The sequence below is a fragment of the Phascolarctos cinereus genome, unplaced genomic scaffold, assembly GCF_003287225.1.
Source record: "Phascolarctos cinereus isolate Bilbo 61053 unplaced genomic scaffold, phaCin_HiC Scaffold_4;HRSCAF=312, whole genome shotgun sequence".
In the NCBI taxonomy this organism is placed as follows: Eukaryota; Metazoa; Chordata; class Mammalia; order Diprotodontia; family Phascolarctidae; genus Phascolarctos; species Phascolarctos cinereus.
In genome coordinates this window covers 22,648,886-22,675,306 of record NW_027555847.1, presented here as the reverse complement: position 1 = coordinate 22,675,306, position 26,421 = coordinate 22,648,886, and the positions used below count along the sequence as shown (strand labels likewise).

General features: G+C 39.9%; 1 protein-coding gene across 1 annotated transcript in view; it reads left to right on the top strand.

Annotated features, from left to right (window-relative positions):
* The window catches only part of CFAP20DC (CFAP20 domain containing), a 204,478-nt gene that overhangs the window by 17,622 nt on the left and 160,435 nt on the right, over window positions 1-26,421 (top strand). Inside the window, 1 exon segment of the mRNA XM_078152116.1 lies at window positions 979-1,051. Within this exon segment, the coding sequence (XP_078008242.1) occupies window positions 979-1,051 (73 nt within the window).

Here is a 26,421-nt window from a genome sequence, read left to right as displayed (position 1 = left end):
AATTAGTGTAAAGAGGGACCCTTGAAGACTTTGTTTCTCTGAATGCACTTTGACCTTGCTGCCTAATAATGTACTGTTTTTCTGCATTGAAAGAGAACTGGTAGCAAGACTCATCTGTCTCCCACCTAGAGCAGCCTCCTTGACCTTGTAACAGATCTTGGCCCAGAAAAAAGGCAGTCTAGCTTGTGGGCTGGTCTGAGGTCTAACGGAAGAAACGAGGGCTTGTACACTAAGTAGTAGCTGGCTTCACCAGATCACAAGACACTGCTGCTTTTCCTGATGCCTTTGATCCAACTGCAATTAGAGAGGAGGAGTCATATTTAAATTTTACAACTCTGATGCCGTGTAAGATCGTGATTCATTTGCCATGAGCATATTCGCAGAAGTTGGCATTATAAATGAAAATGTAATTCCCCATTTCAGTTGACTTTGGAAACTTAACCATATGAGCCAGATATGGCTCATCAAGCTTTGGCTTGCACGGCTGTCCTAATTGTAATTCTTTTTGTGATTGATTGTTTTTATTAAGTTGTTTAATAAAGTTAAAACTGTCAGAGAATGAAAATAATTTCCCCATGTTTTTCTGGTAACTTTGATGGGATTCTGTAGTTCAGGTTTATGTCCCTATGGGGAATATAGTGCGTTGTGCTCGTTCTTTTATAACCTAATAAAAATGGTAAATAAAAAATTAGGTTTTTTATTTTCATAAAAATTTCACTAAGACTAAATATGAGACTTTAAGAAAGCAGGGTTTTGGTTGAAGTTTGATTTTATTTATTTATTTTTTTAAATTCTCATTTGTTTTGCTCCGGTTGTGAGGCAGTAGCAGCAGCAGTACTATTACCATACTTGGTCTGTACTGCTGAAATGGTAGAAGATTTAGCCTGTTTGTGACAGACGATTGTGGCAGAGTGTGTGTATATATGGCTGTCCTGGTCCTCACGCCGTTGTCCATTTCTTTTCCCCTCTTTACTCTAGTTGGCCTGATCCAGCGGTTTCTTGTACTTCAGATTTACGTGCCCCTGGGACAAGACTTCTCTACTGAATTGCTGTAAGAATGACTTCATTTCCCTGAATGTTTCATGTGTAGCAGACACTTGATCAATTGAGCCGGACCAACAGCCATTAATCGCAAGTGGCATTTTTTGCATTAACGAGCAGTGACTTATCAAGTCAACGTGAAGTAATTAAGTTAATTTAATCGTATTTCTCAGATGCCCAATATATTCTGGTATTTCCCCAGGGATAAAGGATTCTTTCTGTTTAAGGAAATAAAAAGAATTATGAGTGTGACAGTAAAGAGCATATAGTTTTAGGAAAAATATTCAGAAAAACTGAGCTACCCATTAAACTGCAGATAATCAAGAATGACTTGTATTAAATATTCTTTTTTCCTGTTTCTTGAGCATATAGAAATATACACACATACTTAAAACAAGTTGAAATTCCACATTTTCATATAATTTATTTTATGCTTAGAAATAATTGTCACTGAGATTAGAATAATCCTGTTCTAACAAGGCAGACTTTGTGATTTTTCTGTTTAAAGCTCACTATGTTTAAAATCTTGAGGACTATTACTAGGAGAATTGGAGCCAAAACAGAGATGTCTCCCTGAGAAGTGGATCACGTGCCTAGCAAAAATGGGGCGGAAAGTGCAGGTTTCCTGGTGTTTCACTTGAGACCCATAGAGGCTGTAACTCTCTGCAGCCCTTCCTGAGACTGTGCTGAGGCTGAAACTAATGCTGGAATGGTCAGGATCGGGTGACATTGCAGCTTGACTCGTGTCTCCTTTTAAGAAGCGAACATATATAATGTAAATGAGGAATCATGACAGTTAATGGATGACATTTAAAAAATGTTTCTTACTGTTTTCAGTCTCCTGAGATTCACGTGTAATCCTCTTTTCCTTGCTTGAATGGTAGTTTTTCCTACTAGTACATGTTTTTAATTGAAGGTTATGTTCTCGAAGACTTTCAGAAGCAGTGATATTTCCCATTTAGTGGAAAAGTAGAGAGATGGGAAAAAATTATCTTTATATTCATATCAAGTGTTGGTATGATTAGTGAAAGTTTTTGAATAACATATTATTACTACATAATTGGTTTTGATTTTGGTCAATAATTTCCTGCTTTGTTAAGCTGAATGTTAAAGAATACATTCAACAACCTAGTCCCTAGTTCTGATCAGCTTGGAACGTTTCAGGTCTCTAAGACCATAATGCTAGTTCTATTTAACGTAAACCTATTTGTTTCATCCTTGTTGAAGATTTTATAAAGTGGTTTAGTGAAAGTGGGCTCTACAGACAATGATCTTTGATTAGAGATCTTGCAGTTCCTCTTTGGGTCATCGCTCTGCACATGTATTGTGATGAAGTGCTCAATCTCATTGGCGTTTGCATCGCCCCTCAAGGGTAGTGAAGCGCCTGCTACACACCATGTCTTCTCAGCCTCACAACTTTATGAAGCGGTTTTCGCAGGCATCATCCCCGTTTTACAGACTTAGGAGATTTAAATGGCCTGCATGTGATCACATAATAGGTGTTGTAGGCAGTATTTGAACCCAGGTCTTTACCCGGCTCCAAGTCGAGCATTCTTTCCGTGACGTCCTGCCCTTATGTACTGAGTCCAAGGCCTGACGGGAATTAGTGTTTTAAAATAAGTCTCAGATTTCAGCTTGCTTTCTTAATCATTTGGCCTTTTTCTCCTTTAGAAAACAGAAAAAAACCAGTGAGATCTAATTGAGGTTTCTTCATAGGCAGGACTATTTAATCAAGATTTCATTTAATAATATTTGAAAAAAACCAAGCCTGCTATTCTGTCATTAAGAAATTTTCAAATAGATAAATCTTAAAGCATTGAAACCATAGTAATAGCTCACATTCTCGTACTGGCCCAACGCCTTGTAAAGTTCACAGAGCTTGTTAGCCTCTTGGCCTATCGGAGTGAAGGAGAGTCTTGTCAGACATCCCCCAAGCTATCTATTAGGTCGTGTAGGACTTTCGATCTGTGTTGGTCAACATAAGACCCCCAGGGGTGGAATCACAGATGCCTGAAGGGAAGTGGCAACGCATATTTCTTTTCAAAAGTCCTTAACTGTCATCACAGTACTTTATCTGCCCAAGGTTTTCTGTTGATTTGTCTTTTAACCGGATCTGTGATAGGACTAATGAGGGACTCCTTCTACATTGGCACGTTCTCTGCCCCTTTTGATCTTATGGAATTACCTGGGCACAGGGAATTTCAGTGACTCATCCTGATAGACCTAGCCAGAATGTGTCAGGGTGGGACTTGAACCCAGGAATTCCTGACTTTGAGGCCAGCTGGCTGTTTGCCATTCCATACTGCTCTCATCTGACAAGCAGATGGTGATAACTTTATTTTTAATCATCAAAGATGTTACTGAAGAAAATTCAAGGTCATACAATTGAAGCATTTTAGAATTAGAGGGACCTTGGAAATGATCTAGTCAAATAAATCCATTATCAACCAAACAGACCTTGAGTTGTTCTTTTTAATAGTAGCGATAAGGTGTAATCAGTTGTCTTATTTTGTTCTCCTTGGGCCAAGAAAAAAAAATAGGCAAAATGGTTGAGAATCCTGGAACACAGTCTGGCATAAAATATTCCTCCTCTTCCGAAGCTTGGCCTAGGGTCTTCCTGCCTGAAATCTTGTTCTGTCATTATTATTATTATTATTATTATTATTTTTTAGAACAAAACAGTTGTATTTCTGCTAGTAGGTATAGAGGATTTTGTAGTATGGATGGATGTTAAGACTAGAAAATAATAGCAAAATATTTTATTTTGGAAAGAAGTATATGTAAGTAATGGAACACTTTGGGAACTCTGTTACTTTGCCTTGCTACTGAACAAAAGCCACACACTTTAAGCATAGATCTCCTTTTCTTGCATGTGTATTTAGAGATGAGAAGACTGAGTTTGGTTTTTTAAAAAACACTGATCTCATGTTAAGGCCTGCTCATAGAAGAGTCAACAACATTGAATGAATTCCCTGTGTTGTTTGTATGCCTCAAGACCTGTGGACACATACCTGCTCTCACCCTTTTGGGAAAAGCTGCTACAATAGTTTAATCTGAGTTCTTGGCAGGCTGGACTGAAGACGAATCATGTTCAGACTGTTTCAAGTGAATCACCAGCATTTCCCTGAAGTACGTTGAGGAATGGATCCCAGTAGAAATACACTGCTTAGAAGTGTGTCTTTTCACTTTGGTGCAAATCTCATTTTTCATACAAATTTCAGTAATCTTCCTCAGAGTGTTTAAGCTAAATCTGCCTATTATTCCTTAGGCATCTGTATTTTTCAGATTTTCATATTTATTACACATCTAGACTGTCAGCAGTTCTTGAATACAAAACATAAATAAATGAGATAACTACATTCTAAAAATGCAGATGTCTACAACAGCCATGCTACAAGGAGGAAGGGAACTTTAGAAAAGGAAGAAAACATTCATGGGAAGAAAATGTGGGGTTCAAATCTTTGGATTCAGCATCACACAAGCCCTGACCCTTCCCCATAGAGACTGGTCTTCCCCCAAACTCCCTTTTCCATCAAAGGGACCTTATAAACCCTATTCCAGATATTGTAAAATCGACAGCTGCAGGAGTGGCCATCAGTAGTCAGGAGAGAAAATGAATGAAGCATCTGGTGAGCACTTGCTGTATTCAAAGCACTGTTCCAACCAGTAAGGCTATAAAGAGAGAAGCACAAACTGTCCTTGCTCTTCTAATGGGGAAGACAACACCTAAGGAAGTATTGAGGTACAGGTCACGTGGAAAGGTCACATGGAAAGGTCCTGTGGTTCTTAGGGGGCAGTGGCACAGTAGATGCTTTTTCTTTAATGTCATTTCTACTGATAAAATCATCAGTTTCTGATGTTGAACTTCGGATAGGGCCAAGGTCTTTGGTGACAAGAACTTTCCTTTCTGGGTCTCCAGTGGCTGTGGCTCTAGCCCCTGAAGGAGCAGTGACTCAGATGCATCACTCCAGAAGGGGCTTCTCAGGATGGTGGCCGAGGACACTGGGTTGGAGGCCTGGCTTCTCCCAAGGCTCCTTAGTTCAGGGTTCTGGGCTGTCTCCATTGGGGTCTGAAGGGAGATGGAGATCAAGATGATGGAGGTGGTAGTTTGCCTTGCTTGACCCATGCTGCTTCCTGTCTCTTCCTTGGTGCCCCTGCTGCTTCAGCTAGGATTCAGGTCCGGGTGGCAGCTGGTTGGCAGAAGGTGGGGGTAACTGGCCCCCTTTCCACAGGGGTAGCTCCCCAAGATGATGGCTGTGAGGGCTGGGCTGGAAGCAGGACTAGTGCTCTGGAGGATATGGCCACTTCCAGTGCTCCTGTGCCCATCAGCCTGGTGGTGGCATTGTTGCTGGTGGTGATGAAGAAGATGGTCCCTCTCTCCACAATGATTTCTCATGGATGCAGATAACATCTTGCTGTACAAAGTCTTTAGCTATTGGTTGTTCAATAAAATTCACCAGAATACCGAAGTGCTACTTTGGAAACAAAGTAGATATCCATCGTTTGGATGAAGGACTTAACAAATGTACATGAATATAGTGGAATGTTACTGAAGGAAATGACAGGATGAATACAGAGAAGCATGGAAAGACTTAACATGAACTGATGCAGAACGAAGCAAAGGAGTCGGGTTATGGGAGAGGACATTTCCCTTTATTGCTTTGCAGAATTGGAGGTGGGGTGGCAACTCTCATGGGTATGGAACATTGAATCATTTATCAGATTTTTTTTCCTGATTAATGTATCAATCATTTTTGTTGATTTATTTTTTCTCTTCCTTATTCTTCTTTAAAAAATTTTCGTTGGTATGTGAGATGGCTCTGTGGGAGAGGAGAAAGGGAAGGATGCAGAATGAGACTTAGGTGATTTCAAAACAAAAGATCTCCATAAAAATGTATTTTGAAAAGTCCCCCAAATGGTTAAAACTATCATTACTAATACTGAAACTCTCTCCTCATTATAGACCTACAACTACTACATGTGAATGCTACATTATTGAATTGAAAACTGGTCTATTTTATCTATTTTTTTAAATGATTACATATAAAGTTGAATTTAGGCATGGAATGTTATCATTCTGATCAGCATTCTGATCAGAATTTGAGGCTTAGCATAAAGCTTTTTCTGGTAAATTTAACACAATAGGTTTCCTAAGAGTGAGGCTTAATGTGCACCTGGTGGGATGGAAAGAGTCCTGACTTGAGAATCATCAGGGCGCCTTTTACTTGACCTAGGGCAAGTACTTCACCTTGCTCTAGATAGGAGGTGTTAAACCCAAATACAAATGAATCAGATAGCTTGTTGACTTAGAAAACCACAAATTAACGTTATGTATGTTATATTTTTATTTAATTTTTTAGAGTATTTTCCTGTTATATCTTAATCTGGCTCAGATCTACACCAGGGAGCCTTGAGGTTGATGTAGCTGGTCTAGCTGATCTCCCAAGTGCTTTCTACCTCTTAAATCCTGATCCCAAGTTATTAGGCACTGAATAGCTTGAGGTTTTGGGTTAACACCTTCTGCCCCAGTCCTGGAGTCGCAGTGACAAGTTCTGTAACCAAAATCAGTACTACAAGAGGATGTCTTTAATAGATACCAAACTCTTTGAAAGTTTTTTGAATTGTTAATGGGAACTCTTATTACTTTGGTTTTTACAGGGTGGAAAATATAATAATGTTGATTCGTTCAATCTCTGGCTTTCCCGCTTCAGTCTTATTTTTTTGTTTTTTTTTTAATGAAAGGTTTTTCTTCAAATGCATGTGATGTTATATCATGTTTTTAAAGGATAGCTCAAGGCAATTTTAAATAATACAATTATCTAACAAGTTTGGAAAGATCTTTTGCTTCTTAAATTTCCTGTTGTCAGGATATGAGAGACATTTTATTTCATAAAAATGTATTTATACATTGGTAGACTTCTATTATTAGATTCTTACTCCCTGGATTTGGGAATTACTTTCTCAAAGAGTTACCTTGATTTCTTAATTAAAAAAAAATCCTGAACTTGAAACACCAAGAAAAAGAGTATTTCCATATACAGCAGAACATGAAAGGAGAATTCTGTCTAAAACTGCGAATCTTCGTCTTGCTCTACTTGCTTTTAAAAATATATAAGAAACAAACTTTACATATTACTTTCAAAACTGGCCTGTTTATAAGTACTTCTTTCTTAGCTTCTTTCTGTTATTTTCTATACCTTTTAGGAAATGTCCCAATGGACCTCTTTTTTTTGAGCTGGGGCATCACTGTTGCTACCCCCTCCCCCAAGAAAAACAAATAAGAAAAACCTCTTGTAACAAATAAACAGTCAAGCAAAACACATCCGTACAACGACCGTGTCCAGAAATGAGTATCTCTGCATCTTGTGCCAATTACCTCTCTGTCGGGGGGGGGGGGGGGGGGAATAACATCATGATCTTTTGGAGACATGGTTGCTCAGTTTTCAAATCACAGTTCTTCAGTCTTTCAGAGATGTCTTTATATAAATTGTTCTTACTCCACTCTGCATTAGTTCATACTACTGCAGCCTCTGGAATTGGCTTTTGTCACTTCTTATAACACAATAATATGCTATTACCTTCATTACGTTTTTTTGCCCTTCCTCTGTTGTCCAAAAGGCAACCTAAGGCACCTCAGATTCTGTTTCTTTTTTTCTTCCCTTTAAGTTACAGTTTAAGGATCAAGAAGTTTGTTCGGCTAGTGTCTGTTCTCCCTGTTGTTATCCTCCTTAAAATCTTCCCCCCAGGCCTGCTTATTTCCCTGTTGGGTTTGATGTATTTCTACACCCAGCTGTCTGTGTGTCTGACCCCTCATTGTCCATCTCAGAGAAGAGCAAGGCTTATCTGATGCCTGCTCCCCTCTTCCTCCATGGTGAGATATCCTCACAGCTTGTTATGAGAAGAAGCAAATACACCTCCTTTTGTCTTCCCCCAGAACTCTCAGACCCAAATCAGCCTGTCCCCAGCACCTTTGTCTTTCTTGTGTGACTCCCTCAATAATCTTTGAAGACATTAAGGTTTTGAAGAACATTTGTTGTTCTCCCCTCACTGGAATGTTGGCTCATTGCGATGATCTAGCTCCTGCCAACACCTTTTGAGGTTTCTTTCCATGCTTGGATTTGCATTTCAGGGCTCCTCTTTACCTCAGCCCTTTCTTTAGACACGCTTCTTCAAACATCCTTTGTTTCACTAAAACTATTTTTTTTTCCCTGTTGGATTATCTTCAGCTTTTCAGTTACTCTTGGTTGCTAGCCTCTCTTGTTTGTCTTAAGGGCTACTGGATCCTGAGACCTTCATTTTAATTTAAGCTCCAAGTCTTGTGACATCCTGGCTCTAGTTCCTTGGTACTTGAATTCCTTCTTTCTGGATGCTTGCTTTGGGTTTTAGGTGAGATTCCTGAGCTCTGGGCTTGGAGTCAGGAAGACACGCATCCAGATCTGGCCTCAGACACTACTCTCTGTTATGACCCAGGAAAGTCACTTAATCTTTATCTGCCTCAGTCTCCTCATCTATAAAATGGGGGTAATAATACCACCTACCTCTCAGGGTTGTTGTAAGGATAAAATGACATAATATTTGTAAAAGCTCTTTGAAAACCTTAAAGAACTATTAAATGTTTGCTATTGTTATTACTCCTTTCAGAAGGCAGTCGTTAGATTCTACCTTTACACTCTGGCTCTAATAGATCTAGGCAGTGTTCATTTATGATTTTGTGATAAGTGTGCCCAGGTCTTTTTTTTTTTAAACTGTGATATTCATGGAGTCCAGTGATTTTAAATTATCCTTCCTTGACCTGTTTTCTAGGTCCGTTGTTTTCTGATATAAAATACCTTACATATATGTATGTATGTTTATATGTATACACATGTGGTTCTGTGTACAGAAATATATTTTATGTGCTCCTTATTCTCCTTCCACCTCTGTAGGTTTTGGTTTTTTATTTGTTGCCTCATTTCTTCTAGGTATTCGTGTAGTCTTTATCTCTACCTGTAGTTGTTATGGAGTTAGATTTGCAGTAAGTTTTGATGGTGGATGATACTTACTTTGACTTACTTATCTCCATAGCTTTCCTGCATTGGGCTTTGTGTCAGGGCCAGGCCCTCCTCCCCCTTACATTTTGGTTGGGGCTCTTGGGTCAGCGTGGTCTTTCTTCGAATTTCTTGGGTTCTTAGTCCAACCTCTTCCTTCTGCGGTTTGGTCCCTCCGGATCTTCGAGGTTCAGAATACTGCTTCTTCAGGGCCCCATCTAGTGTCTCAGGCCAGAATATTAGGGACCTGGGCTTGGCCTGGCCTGGTCTGAGCACTGTGGCACCACCGTGCTAGTTGCTGCCTGCTGCCACTCCCTGGACTTTCTGACCCCCTGCCTCCATGCCCACCTCCCAAGCCTTTCTCAAAGGTATCCTCTGCTCTGTGTACTTGGTTGTCTCTGGTCACTCTGGAAGGCTACCTTGTACTAGCACTGGATTTGCTGGGCGGGGATGGCGGGGGTGTGGGGGTAGGCCAGACTGCCTTTTGGTGCAGGTTTGAGGTGGAAGAAAGTGCTCTTAAGTTCTCATTGGATATCTTGATTATTATTGGTCTGGTGTGAACTTAGGGTTTTGTTGAACTTATCAGTGGCAATTAGGTGACCTGCCTCCTGTTCAAGTGGCCGTCTTGGCCATGTCTCCACCTTTTATTTATGATAGCACTTCCTGAATGAATGGATTGCTACGTATGTAACTGGTTCTTTGAACCCAGATCACCCTGGCCCTGAGGCCAATTCCCTCTCCCCTGTACCACGCTACCTCATATTTAATAATGGCATTAGAAATTTCAAGAACATTAAATTCGAATGCAAACTTTAAACTTCTGCTTTTATTTTTAAAATATTCAGTATTTAAATCTCATTATTTTAATTTATCCAATTAAATGAATGTGCATAATCAGTATATTTCATTACATGCATTAGTAAAAAGGGTATTTTAAAATCTTTGCATATTGACTTTCATAATATTTCAAATTTACATACCTTAAAATAGGCTTTATATAGGAATTTAGATAATACTTCTACAAAGAATGTACTACTTCAGGTGGCATGTATCTTAGCCTCATAGGTTCTATGGAAATACTTTCCTATTCATTTTCATAAGACTTTTTAGACTTAATTTTAAATTCATTTCTTGAAGAGAGGCAGAAGGGCTCGGCGTTTTCACATTATTACTCTGAGACCATGGAAAAGAAGGAAACAAGCATTTAGTAAGCAACTACTATATGTAAGGCACTGTGCTAAGCATTCTATAAAAATTATGCCCTTTGATCGGGACAAGAGCCCTGGGAGGTAGATGCTTTTATTATCTTCATTTTACAATTGAGGAAACTGAGGCAGACAGAGGTTAAATGGTTTGCTCAGGGTCATATAGCTAGTAAGTGTCTGATGCCATATTTGAACACAGATCTTCCAGACTCCAGACCCAGGGCTCTATTCATGGCACTACCTCACTGTCTCTGAGGTAGATTGTACCTTCCCAGCTGTAGAAAAATTTTTGATCCTGTTGTGTGTCTCTTTTTGGTAAGAAATAGTAACCACGTTGGTTGATAATCTTTCATTCTGAGTATTAAACTAGACATGAGGGAATTAGTGAGGAAAGAACTCATCTTCCCATTTCCCTCCTTCTAATGTTACTGTCCTTTTAACCTCCTTGCACCCAGGCTGGGAGAATCTCTTCTGACTTCCCCTAAAGGCAGGCTTCAGTTACATCTGCTTCTCACCAGTGAGAAAGTCCTGTCTGCTGTCTCCCCCTGCACCCAGGTCATTTTGCCATGTGCTTACCAAACCTGTCCCGGTGCAATAGCATGTTCTTCTGGTTGGCCAGCCATCAAGCATAGATTTCTGGGGCCTCTCTCTGCCTTGAGTGTCAGGCCTCCACTCGCTGGATCTGTTACTGAGTCTGCGTGACCCAGGGGGGTGGTATTGGCCCCACAATTATCTGTTAGTCTCTGGTGAGTGGACGAGCCAAAATTTAATCTTTTATACTCTGAATCTGGGATGTTTACATGTACATCTTCCATTTATAATGCTTTGTATCTTAAATGCCTCCTCTACCACTTGTTCACCTAGAGCCCACCCCCATTTGATGAGCTGGGGCATACCTGCATATCTCATCTGTCATAAGATAGAGGAAGTGGCAAGAGAGTAACTAATTTGGCCTGATTCTGACCAAAAATGAAGGAGGAATCTGTTGTTAAAATTGTTGTCCCCTCAAAGACCCATGCTTTCTAGTTTCCCTCTGATGCCATGATCTGTACCTTCAGGTCATCTCAGCCACACACACAGGAGTGGTCAGGATCGATCTTGTTATCACTCAAGTGCTGACACGACTCTTCCCTTTGAACCCAGCCCTCCATGAGCTTCGCTCTATAACCTCGTTTCTGTTCCCTGTGCAGCCTCCAGGCACCACTTATCCCATCCTTGCTTTTCACACACCCCGTCTTCAGCGTGCCTTTCCTCCTTTCCAAATCCAGACCCTTTAGTTAGCCCATTTCCTTGACTCTGGACTCCTTTGCCACCTTGTCCTCTTGCCCTTATCCCTTTCCAGACCCATGTCCTTGATTCTTCTCATCTTCCGTCTGCTCCATTTCCGTTAATATGCCACTGGAGGAAATCACAGCTGTGCTGACTGAGCCCACAGGACATTGATTATCCCGTCCTTTCTGGGCTCCCCTTGCTGCAGGCTGCTTCTGCCTTTGCTCCAGCATTTCTCTAGTGTGCCCAGAGCCCGATTGGACCTTCCCTGGGAGGGCTTACTCTAGATAAACATTCTGGGAAGAGTTAGATGATGTTGCCACGTACCTGATTAAACAAAACTGAGGCTGTTTTCTTCCCATTGTCCCATTTTCAATGACCTCAGCCTCCTTGATTCTGCTCCGTTTTGAAAGAAAGAGGAAGTCCTCCTTGCCATGCCACTTCTTTGTGCTCTTGATCCCATCCCTTCTGGCTTCTTCGGCTGCTTAACCCTTTGAGGATCCCCTCTTTCTTCCTAATTTTCTACTTTTCTGTATCTACTTGGTCCTTTCCTGCTTCTTACAAGCCTGTACAAGTCTGCTCTGTCTAGGAGAAAAACAGTAAAACAAAACAAAAACCCAGTCCTTCATTTGCCTCTACTGTCTCCTAAATTATTGTCCTATTTCCCTCTTCCTTTCGAAGTCAGATTTGTGGAAAAGAGCTTTCTCCACCTGTTGCCTCCACTTTCTCGCCCCTTTTTCCTTGTAGTTTGGTGTTTATCTTCACCTTGGGACAGAACCTGCTTTCATGAACATCTTATTGCTCCTAGGTCCATGGCCTTCCCTCAGGCCTCATCATTCTGGGTCTCTGGGGTGTTTTATAGTTGGCCGCACCCTCCTCACAGATATTTTATCCTCCCTGGTTTTTCATGGCTCGTCTCTGCTAGGATTTTCTTACCTTCTTGGTCTTCTTTGTAGTATCATAATCTGTATTCTGGCCCACATGCACCATTTTACACCACAGCTCTCTCTGCCTTGGACCGTCTCCTCGTTCCTTTTTAGACTCTCTCAGCGATTTTTCATCTGATCAGATGGTTCAGATGGTCATCTCTATGTAAATGATTCCCGGACCTGCCTCTCTAACCCTTCTCTCTCTCCTGCCCCGCTTGTCCACCTGAGCAGCCCATAGACATCTCAGATTCAACACAGCTAGAGAACTCAGTTTGCAACCTAACCTTTCTGCTCTCCTTAGTCTCCTCATTTCTGTCTAGGCTCCCATCACCATATTTACACTCCCCCAGGTTTACTCTGTTCTTCGATTTAACTCTTCCTGCAGACCTTACCAGTTACCAACCCCTGCCAATTCCAACTCTGCCATCAAGGAGCTTCCATTTGGGTGGACGGACAAGAAGGCATTTAAATAAACAGGTACTTACCAGACTCAGCTGCAAAGGAATTTTATTAGTCTTGAAGGAAGAAGGAAGGATTGTAAGAAGCGAGAGAAGGAAGAGCATTCCAGGGTATAGTTTTAGTTTTACTGGGGTGTTTATGGGATGGATGATCACTTTGGGGAATGTTGTAAGGATTCTTTTTCAAGCCTTGAATTCCCTTCTTGGATTGTTTCCTAAAGCAGGAGAGTAGTTATGAATCGTGGAGCTGAGAGAGACCTTAGAGTAGAGGTCACTTTATTTTAGGACTGTAGGATGGTTTGTGTGGAAGGTATCTTGTCTATTTTCTCATCCACCCTGCTCGCCTATAAGATTAGGAAAGTGATTTCTAAATCCGTCATGTGATTTGCCCCAGTTTTTTTTTTGTGGTAGTTTGTGGCAGAGTTGGGAATAAAATTGAGATCTTCTTTATGCAATTCCAGTGTTCTTTCTATGGTAACATGCAGTTGAAGAATTTTCCAGTTAGGGAGAGGAAAGGAGAGAGGGAGGGAGGAAGAGCGGGAGGGGAGAGAATAATATGGAAGGAGAAATACATAAGTAATTATTTGCAAGGCTGGACTAATGTTAAATACTTTTTATTCATAGAGGAAAACTTTTGATTACAGGCTTCAAAATGAACTCTTCATCAAATAAAGCAATTAAAAACAAGTAATCTGCACCCTTTTATTGGTACACATTAGTGATCTCACATTTATATCTACTTCATACTTAAAAAGCTATTATAATAAACTCCAATGATGCCAATTATGTAAGATTTAGTTAAGTTCTGTGTTCAGCACATTGCAGTTCTCTGTGAACAAGACCAGCTGCTCGGCCTTTTAACATCCATAGTATTATCATTAAATTTTCCCTAAGGTTCAATGCTACCAATTTGTAATTAGGGAATTAGAATACATTCCACATTACACAAAATATTCTGTAATTATTTTAATACCACGAAGCATAGTCATTTGAAAGATTTTTAGAAGTTTACTCTTATTTTTTCATAATTTGAGAGTAGCACTGATATTTAAAATTTTCTGTTCAGTGTCCTCATGGTTTTTTTGATGGACAGAAATTGTTAATAAGAATAATACTAATAGGAAGACGATATCAATATCTAGCAGTTACGTGTAGTAAAAACCTTCAACATTGTACAGCTTTCTAGGCTTCTCTAGAGCTTCCATCTTCTTCATGACTTTGAAATAGTAGGATGAATGCTAGTTATACCCATATTCAGGTTTGGGGACCAGAATGCATTCCAAAGGCAACTAGAGATCAGCTTCACTTTGCTCATCTCTTTTGGTTACCTTTTTGTTTTTACGTGTTTTATAAATTGTAGATATCGTGCAATTCACATAGCAAGATATCTCAGACATCAGTTTCAGTTTGGGGGCAGACATCTTGGTTTCCTGAAGAGCCGTGCTTAAAAAGTAATTTCATCAGTCAAGAAATAACTGAAGTTAAAAGCCTGCCTAGGTTGAGGAGGGAAAAAGCTGAAAAAATCCCTGCAAATTAATATCTATGTTAATGATATTTATCTAATAATGAGCACTTAACTAATGAAATGTTAACGAAAGCAACCAATATGGGGAGACAAAGACATTATTTGGAATAATTCTCTTTTTTAAAAAAAAATTTCATTAATATTATTTGTTTTAATGTCACTTGAGTTTCCCAGTGTAGCATCCTCACATTTCCAGAAAGCTATCCTTTTAACAAGATTTTTAAAAGAGGACAAAGCAATTCAGCAACACCAAGCCGTGCATCAAAAAAATCTGATCGGGGCAGCGAGGTGGTGCAGTGCCTGGAGCACCGGCCTTGGGTTCAGGAGGACCTGAGTTCAAATCCAGTTTCAGACCAGACACTTGGCACTAGCTGTGTGAGCCTGGGCAAATCATTTAGACCCAATTCCCTCTCCAAAAAAAAATCTGATGTGCTCTGGCCAAGTAGTCAGTCTCTTTGCCTTTTAGTGGGCCCCCCTCCAGAAGTAGTACCTCATTTCACTTCCAGATAGCACTAATTATTAGGAAGTATCTCTTTATATCAACCCTGAATTTCTCCTTTGCAGTGCCTGCTTTTTTCTCTTAGTCAGCCAGCGTTGTTGTTATTCAGTTGTTTCTGACACATGGCCCCATTTTGGGTCTTCTTGGCAAAGATACTGAAGTGGTTTGCCATTTCCTTCTCCAGCTCATTTTACAGATGAGGAAACTAAGGCAGAGTTAAGTGACTTCCCCAGGCTCACACAGCTAGTAAATGTCTGAGGTCAGATTTGACCCAAGTTTTCCAGACTCTGGGCCTGCCAGCTATGTTTCTGATGCTGTGTTATGTGCTGGGATTGCAGAAACTATAGTGGAAGGAAGAGTACTTGCCTTCAGAGAGCTTACTTTTCACATGACACTGCTTCAAAGAGTGGAGGACTGCTCCTTCCCCAAGTCTTCTCTTCTCCAGGCTAAACAAGGAGTTCTTCAGCTATTCTTCACATCTCATAGCTTCCAGACCTTTCACCATCATGGTACCCTTTCTTTTGGTGCTGTCTGGCTTGCCAATGTCCTTCATAAATGGTAGTGACCAGAACTGGACATGATGGCCCACGTGCAGTTTGTCCAAGGCAGAGTACCTGAACTGCCACCTCCCTTGCTCTGGATACTGCTCCTCTCTTAATTATCTTTTCTGGCTGGCATGTTACACTTTTCCTGTAGAAAAGGGATTAGATTTGTTGTGGTGGCTCCAGAAGCAGAAATGGAGCAGTGGGCACAAGATGCTAAGAGATCAGTGGAGATTTGGCCAATGGAGAATTTCTTAACATGTAGGTGGAGCCATAGAACAGTCAACTGGCTGGGCTTCCTCCCAGTGCAGCAGGTCCTCTCCCGTCCACTCCAGAGGTTTTCATGATCCAAGAGCCTGGATGGCTGTTCATCAGTGCTTTGGAGTGAGGAGTCTTTTTCTCCAGATGATGCGAGTGTGGAAAGGCCAGGAGCTGGATGACAGAGTGAGAGTCCAAAAGGACTTTTGAGGCAAACCTGACAAGATGAAAAGGAATTCTAGAGATAAATATAAAAGTCCTAAACTTGGACTAGTCAGCTTAATAATAAGTAAGTGCAGGATGAGGAAGAATTCTTTAACCTGTTCTTTGTGTGGAAAAGACTTGAGGGCATTAGTGAGCTGTCAGTGAACGTTAGAAGCAAGTCAATTCCATCTTCAATGTGACAGCCCTTAAAATACGCCACCAGAGCTCTCGTGCGTGTCCTGCCCCGCCCCCCATTCTCTATGCCAAGCCTCGCTTCATTTGAGTGATCGTTGTATCACATGCTCTTCAGAACTTGCAGCCACCCTGGTTGCCCTCCAGCTTGGCCAAAATCTGTCCTTCCAGGGCATGGGTTGAATTTAATGGCTGCCGAGGAACCTTCCAACTCTGAAAATCCGTGTTTCTCAGACTCTGTATCAAAATATCACGTATAGTAGATGACAACGTATTTTAGAAATCATAAAATTAGTTCAATAATATAGTTAGTATCCAGGGAAAAAGTTGAAGTATGTTACCAGTCCCTCTGTCTTTTCATTTCATCTTTAATGGTGACTTAGTAAAAGTATCACATTATGTTTTGTGGTACATATTTTCACAACATATTGTTGCGTATGTATGAAAACGTTAGGAATCTAGCTTAATGCTGGGACTTGCATTCTGTTATGTAATTGATCTGATCAACAAACAAGAAGTTTTTCAAGACCATCCGTCACTTTGGGCAGCAGCTGAGCTAAACCTCCTAACTCGCTGCTTCAGGCCAGCCATGCAAGAGCCCTGTCATACATATCGAATGTGTAAACAACTCTTTAAATTAGTCATCCTATCTGTTGTAAAACAGTTTCAGTAGAAATGAAAGCTGGTCTTTCGTTTGCTGGCGTGAAATGGAAAGAGAGTGAATTAAGCATTATCCCATGATAAGTCAGTGTGTCGGTCTTGTTGGAAAATATTTGAAGTGGTTTGAATGAGCTAAATAATTTTCCCCGAAATTAAATGAATAAGGTACCTGAGCATGAAATTTATGCTATATTTGCATTTACATTAAAACAGCAGCAGCAAGATTGTAATTGTTAATGCAGCCATCTGTTGTAAATATAGTAGCCAGTTGTGAAATGCTTGGTTCTTTGAATTTTGTTACCTCTTGGAAGTAGCAAAAAATAGCTTAATATTTGGGAAATATTTGTGCATGAAGTAAAACATCAGTTGGCTTGTGCTTGTATTTCTGGCAAGCACTCTAGGACATGGAGGACTTACAGAAGTAGATATTAGTACTTCTGGCACTTGGGGTTGTGAGAAGTAGGAGATACACTCATCCTTGTTGGAATGTGTAACAGATTGAGTGCCAGCCATTTGTCTTGACATCAGAAAACCTTTGTCGTGAATATATGTAAGCTTTACAAATGGATAACTTTATTCTAAAATTTTTCCTGGGAAATAGTTTTATTTTCTGAAGCCTTTTTCCAATAGAAAAACATACCTATAAGGCTACACAAATTATGCAACTTTTCCCCTTTTCCAAAGAAAACAAGTGTTTACCATTGTAGATAGAGTGAATATGGATTATTCTAGGATTTCAGCTGAAATCCTGAAATAAAAATTTGGGCAAGGATTGACATCATTATCAAAGTTTTCAGAAAATTATGGATTTTGTTTTTTTAAGTATAACCCACTTTGATAGCTATTAAAAAAATCTTTTGGCTAAGCCCTCATTTTGAGAGGGATTATACTAGCATAACTATTAGTAAATCAAATGTTTATAAGGATAAAAAGCTTCTATTTCATTATGACTGCACAAGTCAATACTCTAATCCATCCATGCCTTCTCCTCCTCCTCTGTAATTTTTGTCATTGCCTTTTTTGCAGATTATAGAATTACAGGATCATGGAATCTGAGAGCTGGAAGGAACCTCAGTGGCCTTCTGGCTTCTGAAATGAATCTGTTATATAACAGACCTGAGAAGTGGCCATTCACCCTCTTCTTCAGGGAGAGGGAGCCCATTCCTCTCATGGCAACACGTATTAAGACAATGCTAGATATTAGAAAGGTTTCTTAAAAAATATCTGACCTAAATTTACCCCTTTTTAACTTTATTCTATCCTCAGATCAGAGAAAATAAGCCTGTTCCCTGCTCCACATGACAGCCCTTTAGATACTCGAAGGCAATTAACATAAGCTCTGTTAGCCTTCTCTTCTCCAGGCTAAACATGCCTGCTTCCTTCAACCATTCCAAATGTGACATGGGCTGAAGGCCCTTCACCGTCCCATTCCTCCTCCCCCGTTAAACGCTCTGCAGCTCGTGAGGCTGAGTGAGTGGAGCAGAGTGGAACCATCACCTTCCTGTGTCTGAAGGCTATACCCCTGAAGTCAGCCCGAGGTTACGTGAACTTTTTTGGCAGCCACATCACATTGCTGACTCATATGGAGCCAGTGGAAAAGTGAAACATTTCAGACTGTTACAAAGAGGATTTACATTCCATACAGGAATGCACTTCCATGAAATGGTTATTGTTAAAAAAAAAAATTAAGCAAATGTATAAGAGATCTTTCAGTATGGAAGAGAGACTCATCCTTTGTCAGTTTAGGTATGTCCTTCGATAGGGATTAAAATTTATGATCCAGCAGAAATTTCATTCAGTGTTACTTTGATTCTATAGGTTTTGAACTATGGAGAAAATATTTCTTCTTCTGTCCAGTCATCACTTACATTGTCAGAATGAAGTTGTCTTTTATCATTTTATAATTTCCCTTATGGGTATTTAAATTATGGAGTTTGTCATGAGTGTTACTTGTTACCCAGGAGATAACTTATACACAGCAGAATAAATCTCTAATCCTTAAAACTTTTAAAGGTGACTGGGTCAGTTTTGTGTAAATGGAATTGTAAGAAAAGCAAAGGTATTTTAGAAATGCTCACAGAGGATATATATGCCAGCATTGACTCTTTTCCATTTCTGTCAAGTTCCAAACCCCTTTAACTCTGACTACCTCAGTTCGCTCAATTGTAAAATAATAACCAATGGCTAACATTTATATGGTGCTTACTATGTGCCAGGCACTGTACTAATCACTTTACAATTATTAACTTACTTGGTCCTCACAGCAGCCCTGGGAGATAGGTGTTACTGTTACCCCCATTTGACACATGTGAAAACTGAAGCAAAAAGGGGTAAAGTGACTTGCCCAGGGTCACACAGTTAATAAGTGTGTGAAGTCACATTTGAACTCAGCTCTCCTTGACTCCAGGCCTGGCACTTTATCCTCTGAGCCACCTAGCTCCTAACTCACAGGGTTGTGAGGATTAAACAAGAAAATAAAAGCACTCAGCACAATGCCTAGCACATAGCAGGCGATTAATAGATGTACGTTCCCTTTCCCTTCTCTGTTATTTGAAATGAGATTCTAATTTATTCAGCTACCTTGCCACTGAAGATATTTGCATTTGGTCGGTGCGCAGAGGGCATGAAGGGAAGCAGTAAGAAGTGAGACTGTAAATGTTGGCCAGATCCGGATAGATCTGAGCACCAGCAAGGGGATTTGCTTTTGTTTTTCAACAGACAATAACAGGGAAAAAAAAAGAAAAGAGAAGAAAAAGGGGCAGCTAGGTGGTGCAGTGGATAGAGCACCCTCCCTGGAGTGAGGAGGACCTGAGTTCAAATTCGGCCTCAGACACTTGATACTTACTGGCTGCGTGACCCTGGTCAAGTCACTTAACCCCGTTGCCTAGCACCCCCCCCCAAAAAAAGGAAAAGAACCACGCAGACAATAACAGATACTAAAAGATTTTTAGCGCACGTGTCCTTCAATCAGTTTACTTGGTAGCCATGTAAGGGGGGAAAAAAGAGAAGAAAAACTCTGATAGCAAACGTTTATCATCATATCCCCTAGTGACTATGCAACAGGTGTATGTCCTTCTGCACCTTGAGTCTGCTTCCTGTCCGTCAGGTGCTTGGCGTGGTTCTTCGTCAGTGCCAGTCCTGGTTGATCATTGCCTCGATGAGGGTTCTGAAGGCTTTCACGGTTCGTCGTCACAGTGTTGTTGCTGATGCGCATTGCTCTCCTGCTTCTGCTCACTTCTGCACTGATTCATGCAAGTGTGCAGAAGGAGACAGAGCAGTGAAGAGTCAGTGTGTGAACGTGGCCCAGCCCTCTGAGCGTGATGCCATCAGTGCTGCAGCCAGTGGGAGCCCAAGCTTGTGGGGGGGGGCCGGGGCCACGGGCAGATCCCCTGAGAGAAGGGTGAGCGCCCTTGGGCTGAGGGTCACTGGGAGCAGAGCGGGCAGTGCTGCTTAGTCACGGCTTTGGCTCTCGTCTCTTTGCCAGGGAGTTCGGTTCTTTGCATCAGAAATGCCTGGGAGGGCCTTGTTGCTCAAGTGCTCCAGAGAAACAAGACACTAAGCGAGAACCAAACTGTCTTTGATGAATCCAAGTCCTCTGGTCCAGATGAACTCCATCCTCTGGTTCTGAGTCGACTGACAGAAGTGGTGACTGAGCCACTGTCAGCGGTAAAATGAGAAAGGCTGCACAAGATTGGGAAAGGGGAAATGGCCTGATTTTTAAAAATGGGCAGGAACAATCTGCAAGCTATAGGCCAAGGAGCTTGACTTTGCTTCCTGTCAAAATTCTCGACCGCCTCATTAAGGAAAAGTGATGAGCACAAAGAACCAGCGTGGCTACCCCGAGAGTAGTCATGCCAGACTAACCTCGTTTTTTGTCTTGTGAGGATTGCTAAATTAGTAGGTGATGGGAATCCTGTGAATGACAGGATCACTGGAAGGATTCCAACCTGGTTGAATAACCATTGCTCAGGAGTGCTTGTGAGTCATCCAGTTTCAGCACGATAGGAGAATTCCAGTGGAGTAAGTGCCATTGGGCTCTGCACTTGATCCCCTGCTGTTTAGCATTTTTATCAATAACTTATAGAAAAGTTTAGTGGTCATATTTGGAGGCGTCACAAAGCTAGGAAGTAGCAAAAAGGAAGCATGTTGTGATCTAAAAGGATCTTGATGGGCAAATAATGTGAAATTCTGTAGGGGCAAATGAAAAGTTTTGTACTTGGGAACAAAGAATCAGTTTCACAAATACAAGATGGGCAAAGTATGGTAAGATAGCAATTATTTTTTAAAAATACCTGTGGGTTTTAGTGAAATGCAAGAAACGTTGATGTGACAGCCAAAATATAGTGCAATCTTGAACAGCGTCAGGAGAGTCAGAGCTTCCATATTCTTTGCCCTCATTAGGTCTCATCTAGAGCACTGTGTTCAAGTCTAGGCGCCACAACGTGAGATGGACACAGATTAGCTGGAGAGTGTCCAGAACAGAGCAAACAGGAGGTTCTGAACGAAAGGTCTTAAGTGTATGGTATATGAGGGCCAGATGAAAGAGCTCGTTGCATTTAGCTTAGACAAGAACAAGCTCGTTGGATCCGTGATTGGCTGGCTAGACTAGATTGAATCTAGTAACATTGAATAGACGTAAAGTCTTACCCTTGAATTCTGGGTGGGGAGGGGGAACCACAGCTAGACAGTCTTATGTGAGAAAGAACTGAGGAGTTTTAGTTGGCCCCAAACTCAGAGTATCAACAGTGTCAACATGGCAACCAATAAAAGGCAATAGAATCTTAGGCTGTGTTAGTACCAACATTGCAGACCTTCTCGTTCAGTCATGTAGTTGTATCTGACTCTTCATGATCCTATGGAACAAAGCCCGCCAGGCCCTTCTGTCATCCACTGTTGCTCGAAGGCTGTCCAAACTCACATTCATTGTTTTCCATGATACTATCTATCCATCTCCTCTTCTGCTGGGAGGGAAGCATATGAACCTTTCTCTCATCAGAATTGGCTCAAAGAGGGAATAATATACACACTCAGTTGGGTATAGAAATCTATCTTACCATGCAGGAGAGTAGGAAGAGAAGTTGGGGAGGTCGGGGGCTGATAGAAGGGAGGGCAGTTTGGGGGAGGTGCAGGTCAGAAGCAAAACACTTTTCAGAATGGACAGTGTAAAAGGGGGGAGAGAGAGACAGAGAGAGAGAGAGTAGGATAAGCGAGGGAAAATGTTATGGAGGGAAATACATAGTTGGTAATCATTACTGTAAAAAATTTTTTAAATGAGTTTCTCTGATAAAAACTTCATTTCTCAAACATAAAAACTGAGTCAAATTTATAAAATAAGAGCCATTCCTTAACTGATAAATGGTCAAAGGATATGAACAGGCAGTTTTCAGACAAAGTAATCAAAGCTATCTATAATCATATAAAAAAAAATGCTCCAAATCGCTATTGATTAGAGAAATGCAAATTAAAACAGCTCTGAAGTACCACCCCACATATGTCAGATTGGCTAATATGACAGAAAAGGAGAATGACAAATGTTGGAGGGGATGTGAGAAACTTAAAACACTAATGTACTATTGGTGAAATTGTATACTGATTCAACAATTCTGGAGAGCAATTTGGAACTATGCCCATGTACCCTTTTACCAGGTAACACCACTGTTAGGTCTGTATCCCAAAGAAATAAAAAACAAAAAGGAAAAGGACCTAAGTGTACAAAATTTATAGCAGCTCTTTTAGTGGTAGCAAAGAATTGGAAATTGAGGGGATGTCTGTCATTTGGGGAATGGCTTAGAAAGTCGTATGCGATTGTGATGGAATATTATTATGCTTTAAGAATTGATGAACAAGATGCTCTCAGAAAAAACATGGAAAGACTCATATGAACTGATGCAAAGTAAAATGAGCAGAACCAGGAGAACATCATACACAGCAACAGCAATACTGTAGGATGGCCTACTGTGAATAACTTAACTATTCTCAGCAGTACAATGATCCAAAACAATCCTGTAGGATTAATGTGAAAGGTTCTGTCCATCTCCAGAGAAGCACCTGGTAGAGCCTGGATGTAGATCAAAGATATTTTTTCTTTACTTTCTTTATTTTTCTTGGGGTTTTTTTGGTCTGTGTTTTCTTTCATAGAATGACTTACATGGAAATGTATTTTACATGACTATACATGTATAACCTATGTCAAATTGCTTGCTTTCTCAATGGGGGGAAGGGAGGGAAGGAAAGAATTTGGAGCTCAAAATTTGGGGAAAAAATGTTACAATTGTTTTAACATGTAATTGGGGAAAAATAATACTAAATAAGATTAAAAAAAACAAAAAGCTAAAAAAAAACAATTGAAGCTGTTGAAAAATGAAATTGGCTGCTCCAGGGGGGTAATACTTTTCCCCATTACTAGACGTCTTCAGATAGAGCTTAGATGTTTGTTGGGGACAGTTCGTAATGTTTGGAGTTGGATAGCCTATTCATGCCAACTCCAGTCTAGGAAAATGAAAAACAAGAAAGGGATATAAGGCTCACACTGGAAACTGTAGAATTATGGGAGAGAGCCTCTTCAGTGGTCTCCACAAGATTTTTGATATTATGGAGGAGACCTTTTGAATTTTATTAAGTCATTTACAGTAAAGTCATTAAGTCATTCATCAGTGAAGTACAACTTAAGTGTCACTACATTTTTTAAAATAGGCATCAAGGAGTACTTAGAGGGAAGAGAAGGAGCATTGGGGTCTGACAGATGGGACCCTAGGGACAGACTTGAAAGATCTAAATTCTAGCCATGGTTTCCTTCATTTTCTGGGGATGTTGAACAAGTTAATAAGTCTCATTTTTGGTTTAGTTCTTTCATTTTGCAAATGAGGACTAGTAACATATACTTTTGGTTATCTTATGGAACTTGTAAGTAATGAACAGCAAATTACATACATATATATCCATGTATACATGGGGCCAGGGGATCAGATTCCCAAAACCTCAATTCTAGGGAATGAATCAAGAAATTGGAAAGTATGTCTTAGTTGGGGAAAAACACCAATAATTTTACTCCATAGGAAAGGCTTGGAATTGCTTGTCAACCAAAGTATATTGATTTAGAATTTGGCTTAAATTTAGGTTGGTAGTTTAACTACATATAGTTATTTAGTTTTTCCTAAGTTACAGAACTTAGTAGATAATTTAGAATGAGAATCAGTCTTGAGTCAGGAGATATGGATTTGAATACCAGCTCCACCACTTACAAGCCCTTTAAGGTTTTCACAGATGATCTCCAGATGTTGGGAAAACTTACTCATTTAGAAAATCTCATGTTCATAGTATTGGATTAATGAGGCATGATGGTATTATAAAAAATTTTTTTGAATTTTTGGGAAGGGAGCCTTGTTTGAATTAAAAATCTTTGTTCAAATTTAAAAGCCTTGTTTCTTTCCTTTTAATATCTGGTTTAAACTAAATTTCTTTTTAATATTTTGGACCTAAACAATGTATTGAAAAATTCATTCTTACTGGTTTTTCACTGTAAGGTAGGAAAGAAATAGAAAACATTTTTTGATTCTATTCTTTTGGAACTTTAAAAAAAACCCAAGTTTGTACTCTTCTGGATAGATATAAAATATGAGGACATATGATATTTTATTGATATTTTAAATCATTGACTGTATGGACAGCCATTCACTAAAGGAGGCAGTTATATAGTTATAGGAATATGTGTGCATGTATGTATGTACATATGTATATACACACACATATACACATGCATACACACACACACATATGTACGTGTTTGTTGAGTGGCTAATATGTACCAGGAACTGTGCTAAGCACTTTACAAATATTCTCTCACTTGATTCTTACGACTCTGGGAGGTAGGTGCTATTATGATAGTTGAGCAAAGTGAGACAAACAGAGGTTAAGGGACTTAGCCAGAGTCCCACAGCTAGTTAAGTGAGACTAGATTTGAACTTCTATTGTTCTGTCTCTCAGCCCAGTACTCCACATTCACTGTGCTACCTAAGCAGCAGTTTTATGCAGATTATTGTATTAAGTTTGGGAGGAGATTGAAGGTTTAGGTGAGCCGTGTTTTCTGCCCTCATGGAGAGTAGAGTCTGTGACAAGCACATGTACCATCATGTAATTGATGCATTAGAAAGTTTCAAAACAAAGTGCAATGTGAGATCAAGGGAAGAAGCTTACTACAGAGGTGGCGAAGGAAGGCTTCAGGAATAATGGCATTTGAGTTGGGAAGTCTGAAGAGAGAGCATTTCTTGGCTGTGAGAGTTTTAATCAATTTTTTCCCCTGATCGTCTCACATATTTATTTTTACTTCTTTGTACCTTTACTTTTGTTTATTAGGTCATCATCATTTTAAACCATCACAATTTTAAGGTTTTTTTTAAAATAAAAATATAGAACTTACAAATAATTAGAGCACTGTATTATTCTTTGCAGTGATGGTGAGTTTTTACATGGCACTGAGGATACTGGATTGTTCTTTTGTCTTACAAGTGACTATTGGCATTCTGGGAAAGTTGCTGGATGTTTGTGTCTTCATGTACTGATGCATTATTTGGGAAAGCATGACATAGACATTTGGTCACATTTTGATATCTGTGTTTTAGAGAAGAAATATTATAGATGCTTTCTTTTGGAAACTGGACCTTTAAAAAGCTAGCTTACTCAGTATTGATTGAATACTCTGTATTAGATCCTGTGGAGAAAAGAAGCAATTATAGATGTAGTTCCTGCCCTTGAAGGGTTTTTAATTTAAGGATATAGTCAGAACAAATGCAAAATACGGGCACACACATAAACCAATTTCAGATCTTTAATTTTCCTTAGAAGTGTAATTTTCAAATCAAATGCTCCCTTCTTTGTCCCACATCATTCTTCACTGCAGAGATTGACGTCCTCATGTGACATAGGATGTTACTCACAGTTTTTTTCAGATTATCATGCTCTCTTTAAGTATTTTTAGGGTAACAAATTCTCCAAACAACTGTATTGTTTTGAGAATTCTACGGTGGATTCTTACTCAGGCAGGGCTTGGAGTTTATAAACCACTGTGAGAGCATTGATTTCATTGCATATTTTGCTAACTTTATTGCACATCATCTGTCAGCATCCTACAGGTGTTTCTCATACATTTAATACAATCTGATGATCTTGCAAGTTTCCCTTCTAAGAGATTGCTTTCATTTACAGTGGTTTTCTTATTATCCACTGAGACGACCAGTTTTGAAACTTACATCTGTCTCTCTGGTCACATTTTTCTCATTTCCTTTCATATTTCATGACTTGTTGCTTTGCCAAAAATGATGCAGTAAATTACTTGTTTCTTGACTTCCTTCTGTTGAACCAGATATGAATGGTAAGTGATAATGATTTTTGTATCTATTATGGACATAATGTCCAATTCATTGCTTTTTGAAAACACCGTGTAGCATAAAGAATGTTCCCATCTCACTGAAAAACACTCATCACATATGAAATATAATAAATGAAATGATACTCTAATGTATCCAAATAGATTTGTGATCTTATCCCTATAGGTGCTTCAATAATTCAATCCACAAGCTTTTATTAAGATTTTTCTACATGCCAGGGACTATGCCA